General features: G+C 41.3%; 2 protein-coding genes across 3 annotated transcripts; both read left to right on the top strand.

Annotated features, from left to right (window-relative positions):
* Nucleotides 1–588: 588 nt before the first annotated feature.
* Nucleotides 589–2,497, top strand: LOC115675885 (uncharacterized). 2 transcript variants are annotated; one of them, XM_030598673.2, is made up of 5 exons: nt 589–989; nt 1,091–1,159; nt 1,277–1,374; nt 1,466–1,665; nt 2,189–2,497. In XM_030598673.2, the coding sequence occupies exons 1-5, from the start codon at nt 622–624 to the stop codon at nt 2,294–2,296; spliced, it is 843 nt and encodes a 280-aa protein (XP_030454533.2). In that variant the 5' UTR covers nt 589–621; the 3' UTR covers nt 2,297–2,497. The 2 variants fall into 2 exon arrangements, with proteins under 2 accessions (XP_030454533.2, XP_030454534.2); XM_030598674.2 differs by having other exon boundaries at nt 596–989; nt 1,292–1,374.
* Nucleotides 2,498–5,465: 2,968 nt separating this feature from the next.
* Nucleotides 5,466–8,729, top strand: LOC115668344 (uncharacterized). Its single transcript, XM_030589809.2, has 6 exons — nt 5,466–5,716; nt 5,883–6,155; nt 7,553–7,710; nt 7,877–7,982; nt 8,061–8,186; nt 8,274–8,729. Exons 1-6 carry the CDS (start codon nt 5,525–5,527, stop codon nt 8,409–8,411), a joined length of 993 nt encoding a protein of 330 aa, XP_030445669.2. The 5' UTR covers nt 5,466–5,524; the 3' UTR covers nt 8,412–8,729.
* Nucleotides 8,730–9,258: the final 529 nt, after the last annotated feature.

Genomic DNA, 9,258 nt, shown 5'->3' with positions numbered 1-9,258 from the left:
ATTTCCTAAAGTAACGCGTGAACGTTTACACAGAGACACATATTCAACGATGTGTCGAATAGGCTAGGAGATGCAGATAGAAACCCGGAAGCAGGCTCCTCATCCATGACTTAATCAAACTTGTCAAGAAAAATCAACTTTCTTCTCATTCAAACTTGATTAGGCGATAACGCATCGACTCACCGTGGAAAATCTTTGACTATGTCCCATTAAATGATGCGATGATCACATCCTATACGAGAGATCTCGGCACCAAGTTCTTTCTATACATCTCGAGGGGTTCCTTGCTCATTTTTCTCTCTTTTTGGTCGGTTGCTTAGATTATGCAGACATTTGTTTCAATATTGTTCAAATCTGGAAATTACGTCTTCAAGTCAACTCATGCCCCCTTGAAACTTCTTTACAACTCGAGATCAGACAGAAGGGAAGGTGGGGGTTGTATAGCTGGTCATGTTAATAGATAGAATCTTGGAGGAAACCAACATGGACCGAGTAAAACCTCAAGTGGGTTAGGTGGTTCTACCCACGCAAACGCTTATGATATTTCAAACTCACATTAGGAAACGTGTTTTGGAAAAAAGAGACCGAACCCCGATTTGACTTTATACATAAACTATTGATATGCATCAGACCTTGAATTCCGATCCTCTTAGCAGTACACCGTGTCTTGGCAGTAACATATTCCTCTTGTTCATCGTTTGTCCAACGTTACCATCGATAATAAACATCTCTCACAATCCCTTTCCTCTCCAAATCCAGGCCCTCTCCTTTCTCTTTCTCAAAACTTCAACCCCATCAGTTTGGAAGCAAGAGTGGTGCTTGAGGCTGCATATGTCGACAACAAGTCTCGTAACTTTGTCCCACTGTTTGACCGGCGCGGACGCCGGTCAGAGAAGCCGTTTGGTGACGTCGAGACAGATGGATCGTTGCCGGTTTGCGGATAGCCGGAGCATGGCATCTCTCTGCGCTCGACAAAGCACTCGAACAATGTGAGTGTTATCTTTATTATCCACGGTTCCGGATACTAATTTCTAAAATGGATTCTTCCGACTAGATATTGGCAGATTTAGAACTGATGTCTTTAATCTAGGGATGTGGCTGTTCGGAGCAGCATCGATCCGGTGCCTCATCTTCCATCCGATCCTTCTCCTAGTTCTTGGTAAGTTTTAATGGGTCCAAAACCTTTCTAATTGATAAAACCAGGTCCTGGTATAAAATACATATTCGTATGGTTTTTCTTCTTTTGTTTGCTAGCTCTTGCTGAAACTGGAATTAGTTCTTCACATGGCAGGAAATTCTGGGTTGTGGGGGTGTTTGTATCGGTGATTCTACCATTTTGGAGGAACAAATGGGGTCCCCTGTGGAAGCTGAAAAGTGAGCCTCAAATCCATAAGCTTGTTACTGTTGAAATCTTAGCATGACCGTGTTAAACATGGAAAAAAATTCAACTTTGAAATTCTGGCAGATGAGGTCGAAGCGGCGGTCGAGACGGTGGAGCACGTGACGGATATCGTGGAGGAGGTGGCGGACAAGGTGGAGCAGGTGGCGGAGGAGGTCGCCGAGCACCTCCCAGAAGGCAAGCTGAAAGACATGGTGACCTCGGTGGAGCATCTAGCCGAGACGGCGGGCAAGGATGCTCATCTCGCGGGAGACATCATCGATAAGGTCTCACCCAATCCCACATGTTTTCTTCATCAATAGTCAATCCCATCTCGGCACAACTTGCAACGTTGCTTGGAGTTGTTGCAGAACGTCTTAGATCTGCTAATCTGATTATACAATGTGGTGCTTACGAAAACAGCGTTTGTTGACCAGACTTTGTAAGGCTTTCATGAGTGGGATTAGTAGGGGCGCCTAATCACGTGCAGGAGGGTCAAGATAATCTTCATTTAGAACAAGTGTCCAATTGTTTATGAAATGCAAAAATGGAGAATCTCTGTGCAAAATATACCCACTTGCTGATATAACCTTTTGACCACCGCCATCTATGAGCTTGCTTAGGGACCTGGGTATTCAAAGTGAAGTGCATTACACATTACTTTCTCTCTAAGTCCTGCCTAACCATGTAATTAGTCCTGCTTAAAGGCGTTAATCAGGGTAAAACCATGATTAGACGACTGGCATCATTGCTGTTTCTTGTGCAATTGCTGGGTTTAATGGGGATTAAATCAATGAAATTGAATTGCAGGTGGAGGAAGTGGAGAAGGAAGTGGACTCGTTCATGGAGCCAGGCCATGTTAAGGACGGAGCTGGCGAAATCTCCAAAGGAGGGGATGAACAAGATCAGAAGAGCTAGCAGGGTTTCTTCTTCTTTTTTTTAAGGGAAATTATTGTTATTATTTCGTGTTTAAAGTAAAATTTTGATTTGTACCCGGTAGATAATTTTTTTTATTAAATAACCATAAAGCTCGATTAAGATAATCAAACTATATGTCCAGATTCAATAATAAAACATGCATCGATTCAAATCAGAACCACGTTGGTCCTGTCTTGACTCTCTCGTGGTGTAGTTTTGAATCTTTTTCGTGACAAAGTCGTTGAAGCAAAGGTTTGAAGAGTTGGGCTCTGACTCTGCTGCTGCCCATCAATCTCCATTTCGATTTGTAGTTTGCTTTCACGTCTCTCTAAATCGGGTTTCGTGTATATAATCCCGTGTCGAAATCATTGATTCGAATTTCGATGTGCGTCTCATGAATCATGAGGTCGGCATGGTATTTTCTCCGTTCGGGGCCGAGAGAGAGAGATTCCCGCCGGGACGGACCCTGTTAAGGGACTGGAGTTCAATCCGACCACGTTACGTGTGTTCAACTATCAAGATCAATCGGGCCAAACAAGCTTTATTGTTCCTCATATGTAACATGTGTTTATATTTAGTTTGATCAAACAGCCCTTGAAATGGATGGTTTCCTTTCTTTGCAATTTGATTGTTTGACACACATAGCTAGCTTGCACGTGCGGGTTTACACTGATTAACCTCGTAAAAGATATATAATTAGGGATTAAACACGATCCGGAGGGAGATAAATATATTTCTCTGCAACCGTTAATATAACATTTCGACTTATTGCATGATGCAAAAAACACTGACGATTCTATCATGAGAAAATAACCCCGCATCGTCCTCTGTCCGTCGTTTAAGTTGATTTGTTAGTTAATGCTCGTGGAGAGAACGATTCGCATGCATGCTTAGAGCTTAATCGAGCCGAAAAAGTTTCTTTTATAAATAAAAAAAAATCTTAACAAATCCAAGGCATTAGAATTCTAATAATTACCTTAATCTGATATGATTACAGCGATGTCGCTCAAGTAATGCAGTAAATATTCATAACGATTGGGTCATTTAATTTCAAAGAAAATTAACAATCTTTATATTTGGCAAGAAAATTGGGTTGGCAACATTTTTGAATCAGATTCGACAATTGATCGAACAGCTGATGCGCAAGCGATTGAGAAAAATCTCTTGAAGGCTTGAATCACTCCTAGAATTCCTTTTCCATCTATTTTCTGTGGATTTAATTGTAGATCCATAGATTTATAGCATGATTAGCAAATTGATGGAAAACCTACGCGACTCTCTTGTCCGTAATGACTTGAAATTTAAAAAAAAAAAAAATTCACGTGGAAGGCACATGGGAGTTTTGATATAAGAAGCCCATCGACTGTAAGTTTAGGATTTGATTGCATGTTCTTTCTCGAGCATTAACAATAACATTGGCCAAAATAAAGCTTTTATATATTCAGTTGATTGATCGTCAAAATGTTAAGGAGTAATTCCGTGCTCATTTCCTTCGTACTCCAACGAGTTAGTGCCGCCTCCGCACTGAACTACACGAGAGTAGCCCGTCCTTTGGTCGTCGAATCTCTCTTTAACGTTGATTGCACACTACTCGCAAAGAAGTATTATGACTTCTTTCATAATGCATCGATTAAAAAGTCTTTGAAAGTCATAAATTGGCTTGACAATTTACGACTCCAAGCACACTGATTATGAGGGCTAACTCCAAAAAAAAAAACACCAACTTTACTTTGAGTAACATTTCTGGTCAGAACTTTTTTTTATCTCAATAAAAAGCACCAACTTTCACTCGAGTCCAAAATTTGGCCCCCGTAATATAATTTTTCAGATTGTTCGAGCGAGATTCTAGCTTAAAATAAAAGTTGGTGATTTTTTACGAAACCAAAAAAATTCGAGTCAGGATTGTCGCTCAAGATAAAGTTTTTTTTTTTTGGAATTAAGCCCCGATTATGACCAAGTTTCCTGTTTTCTTTTTTATAAAAAAACCATGCTCTATTTAGAGCAAAACACTCGACAATAAGGCTGCGCATGGCAACCATTCTGTGCCCAGAATCTGATTCTGGGCAGAAATGATTCTTTTTGATTCTGTGCCTGGAAACAATTTCTAAGTATTTGAAGGCGTTTGGTAACTACCCAAAATTTTTGTTCTTAGAATAGAAAAAGAACAGAAATGCGTTTGGTAACTATACAAAATTTCTTTTTATTAATAATATTTTAATAATATTTTGAATTTTTTAATATTTATTTCTTTTTTTTCTCTTTTTTTTTTCTTTTTTTTCTTTCTTTCCCCTTCCTTTCTTGGCCATGGCCGCGCCTAAGCATCACGATGACCCAGGCCACAGCCAGTGGCGGCGAGGGCGACGCGGCCCTCGTTGCCGCTCATCGCCCGCCGCCCTCGCCGCCGCCACCCAAGTCCGTCGCCTGGGTGGCGACGGCGAGGCCGGCCTCGCCTTGGCTGGGCAAGGCTCGACCTCGCCGTCACTAAGTCGGCCTCGCCTTGGCCGGGCGAGGCCGCGAGCCGCCCTCGTCGGCCCTGGCCTGTGACTGATCGTCGGCGGGTGGCGGGGCCGAAGAACAACAACAACCAAAAAAAAGAAAAAAACCAAGAAGAATCAGTTTTGAAAATATTGTTCTAGAATCAAGAAGCAACTTTTTTTTTATTCTTGATTCTGTTCCAAAACTAATTCTGGGTACAATTTTTTGTAAAATTGTGCCTGGGCACAAAAAATTTAACAAACGGATTTCTGTTCCTAAACTGATTCTGAGAACAAAGAACAGAATCAATCACTATTTGACAAGTTGCCAAACAGGCCCCAAAATGCTTTTTTCTTATTTTCTCTTTTTCTTCTTCTTCTTCTTCTTCTTTTTATTTATTTATTTTTCAACGCGAATCCGCCTCAATAAATACCCTCGGTCTCGCTCAAACGGCTAGCAGCAGCCCCTTTTCAATTTGAATTCTCTTCCAGCGACAGCGCTCCAGAAAGAAACGCTTCCCCATTCTGAGTTCGACGACGAAACCCTAATTCCTTCTTCCCCAATTTCTCGCTGCCCGTCAATCTTTCCCCTCATCAACTTCGTCTTCTTCTCTCTCTGCGAATTCCCAATCTCCATTGTCGAAGGGGCTCTGCTTCCTTCTTTCGCCCCCCCCTCCTCCTCCTCGCCGCACCGACCAGCCTCCGAGGGGGGGAAATTTGCGGGGGGTTTTCCGGTGAGAGGCCGCGGAAAAGAATGGATCTTCCCCCGCAGATCGACGATTGCATCAGGGACGCGATCGATCACACCCTGGGCCTCCCCGTGTCGGCGCGCACGCTCGAGTCGAGGCTCCGCGCTTCCGAGGAGGCGCAGAGATGGCTCCGCGAGGAGTGCTCGCTCTTGCGCTCCAGATTGGACGAGAAAGATGGCCTCGTCGAGCGGGCTCGGGTAAGATAGCGCAAGATAGCGGCATTTTGATGTCTGTTTGGATAGATATGATTTCCCGATTATGTTGTTTTCATTGTGTTCCTCTCCTGGACGTCTCGGCGCATGGCTTGGATTTGTTTTTTTTTTTTTATAGATGTTGTTTGTTCCTGGTTATCTGGATGTGCAGGCAGAGTCGTGCATGAATGCACAGGCACTAAAGAAGTTTGTGGAGGAGAACCAGAGATTGGCGGCGGAATGTGCCGATTTGCTGGCGCAGTGCAAGAAGTTGGAGACTGAGTGCTCGCTTTACGACCATGATCGGGAGGCCCTGATGGATTTCGGGAACGAGGTGGAAGAGCGGGCCAAGGAGGCAGAGGCTCGGGTGCGAGAGCTGGAAGAGGAGGTGCGGCAATTGTCAGATGAGTTGCAGTATGTTAAACACAAATATGATACTCGTGAGGTATTCTGGAGTTTAACTACGTTTACTCATTTTCCCAGTTTGCTTAGTGTGTTTGTAAAGCGCTAATTTTTGCATTTTATGTAGCCTTCCGATTGAATAGGAGTGTTTTAAGTCCTAATTCGTTGATGGGTTTTGTTCAATTTATGAACCCTTGCAAACTAATGTTTTAAGAAATAAGCATTGGGTTGTGAACCAATGGTAAATTTAATTTCTTTTTGATGACCCATAGTTGTGGAGAGTTGCCATTGTTTGCAACATGACAGTAGATATCATATTAAACAATGATTGGTTGAAATGAAGCTGAATGCCTTGAAATATCGAAGTCGTAGTTTCTTGGCTTGGTCCATCTGTTTTCTTTTTGAAATTTAGTGAAGAATTGATTGCTTGTTAGCATATTGCTGTAATATCAAGAGGTGTTCTGGCTGTTTTTCCTTACATTGCCCTGCTGTTTTGTGGGAAGGGCTCTAGGCGGTCCTTCTTTTTTCATGAAGCAATGAGTATGCTTTAGTATCTATTGCATCCAGAAGTTCTTGTAAATTCATGTAGCATGGTAACATCAGATGAGTGTGCTGAAGTTTTCTTAAACTAGATTTAAGTTCCTTATTCCCTTCATTGAGAATCAGATCTTTTACATTGATTTTACTGAGGAAGTGTACTGAGGAGTAGCTTAATGCTTGGTAGAACATCAGAATACAATGAAACTCTAGATTCACCAAACTCTAATGTTCTAAGATGGAACACTTTATTAAGCAAGCTATGACCTGGATTAGTCACGATTTGGATCATACCATGTAACAATGTACGAGGATTATCTTGCTAAGGCGTCACTGTTTAGGCAGGAAAAAGGTTATCTGGAGGAACCATAACTTTAAGTATGCTGCACATTTCTACCTGTGTAAAAGAAAGAATGAACAGTAATGTTCTCTCTCATGGTAAAATAGCTCAATTTGCATGGATAAAGTATTCATCGTGGTGTCGTGTAAAAGTAGTTTGAACTCCTTGCTTTATATACAGTCATCAACTGTTCCAGCAAACATAGGATCTTTTTTGACAAGCTTATGCAAATAGTTAGGAGAGGCTGTTTGTGCGATTCTTTAAACAAAACATGGAGCTGGTGGTAGATATGAGATTACTATGCTTTACAACCCAGGGAAAGGGGAGTCCTTAAATTCGTTCAGTTCACTATGGGAACCTTTCTTCTGAACAGAGTTTTTCTTAGGTAGAGTTTTTTTCTTTTGCTTCACCTTACTAGGTGAAACTATTTTTTTTTTTTTTTCTCTTTCTCAATGTGCTTCTTGGTGCGGGCTAGGACATACCAACTTGACATTTATGTACACCACAAGGTTTTTTACTATTCATAAGTTACAGACGATTACTTATTGATTATATTTTTGAAGGATGAAGAGACTTCGGAGAGCACCACTTCGGAGGAGAAGCTAGTCGAATCAATCATCTCAACATTGGTTAGTAAAGATGCAGTAGCATCAGCATATTCATTTTTGGAGGCAAATAGTGCGCATGAATCATGTCGAGAATTGTTAAAAATGTGGAACTGGTGAGTGCTAATTTCTTTGGTTGCTTTCTATTTCATGCTTTGACACCATTTCCCACACTTGATTAGATGCAGCCACTTTCCCACACTTTCAATGGCACTATGCAAAGATGTCATTTACATCCAATGTGAAAATGAAGTTAAAGTGACACTCTTATTTATACTGTAGCCTAAGGCCAGCAACTAAGATGGTTCTTTCATTGGCTGCCGACATAAAGACACTTGAGAAAGATAAGGAAAATCTCAGAATTAACCTTCATAAAGCTGAGGAGGAGGTAAGAAATTCTTCGAGCGCTTGAATTGTTGTAAGATGTCTTTCTGAGAAAAGTCTTAGCAGTATCTTATTTTTGTAGGTAAATCTGCTGTTTCAAGAGAACAACGTTTTGGATGAAGAAAACAAGAGGTTACTGAGGCACTACCAGAAAGAAAGGGACATTTTTGGTTCTGGTGGGAGAATCACAGCTAGTGCTCCTGCAAAGGTTAGAACCAAGATGAGAGCTTTGCTTAATTTTGTGAACCTGCAATTCTGAACTCTTGCTAAGTTGACTTCATTTGGTTGGTTGCAGTCTAACAAGAGAAAATCTAGCCCTAAGATGAATAGCCCAGTTGAGAAGAGGATTGATCTCAGTGATGTGGATTCACCAAGACGGCCTCTGTCACCATTGAAACAGAACTCTCCTGATTCTAGGATGTACAAGAAGTAGTAGAGGCTCATCCACATGTATCAACTGACCCGATTTTCTTTTTTTGTACCCAAGCTATTCTTTGTACCTGAATAGTCTTTTCAGAATCAAAGATTAGATTGAAGTTACTGGCAAGATATGGGTGGTTATAGTTCTTGAAGCAACTTCAGTTTTCTTTTCCTTTCAACAAAAGAAATCTGGTTTCCTGTGATGTGATGCTCCTATACTATCTTGATTGATAGTGAATTGTTACGTTGTAACTCCTATTATTGTGCTTTTCGAACAGAATTGACGAGGCGAAGAAAGGCCTAATGATGCCACTGTATAAATCGTTCTGGATTGGCACATATTTAGAGCTTGGAGCTGGTGGATTTTGGCTCGTTTTTCGTCGACATCTAAAATCTATATCTGATGGAAGATTAGATGTCTCTACTAGGTGTCATGCTTTTGCTGCATTTTGGGATGTTGTGCCTGCTAAATTTCATTGGATGGTGAGTTGAAACAGTGCTCTTTCTGTTCATTTTGCATTTTGATGTTTCGCCGTGTCACTTTATTGTTAATTGGGTTAATACCACGAAAAACTCAAACTGATACACCTATAATAAATTTATGGGAAAATTCCAATTAAGGACCCCAAGTGGGGTCAAATTCTCAAAAAAGGGTCCAAAGTGAACATTGTGTCAAATAAGGGCCTGAAGTGCTCAACCAGTCTCAAATAAGGATCCGAAGTGCCCAAAAAGTCTCAAATAAGGACCTGAGTCACCGGCCGGCTAAAATACCTACGGCCGACGAGAAAGTTCTTGTTCCAAGACTGCAACAGAACTTTTAATTTTTTATTATTTTCTTTCTGTTTTTCCTTTTCTGTTTT

This window comes from Syzygium oleosum, unplaced genomic scaffold, assembly GCF_021117445.2.
Source record: "Syzygium oleosum isolate NSW1041296 unplaced genomic scaffold, Sole_v2.1 Sole_v2.13, whole genome shotgun sequence".
Taxonomy (NCBI): Eukaryota; Viridiplantae; Streptophyta; class Magnoliopsida; order Myrtales; family Myrtaceae; genus Syzygium; species Syzygium oleosum.
Note: the sequence above shows the minus strand (reverse complement) of the source record. Positions and strands in the feature narration are given on the sequence as shown.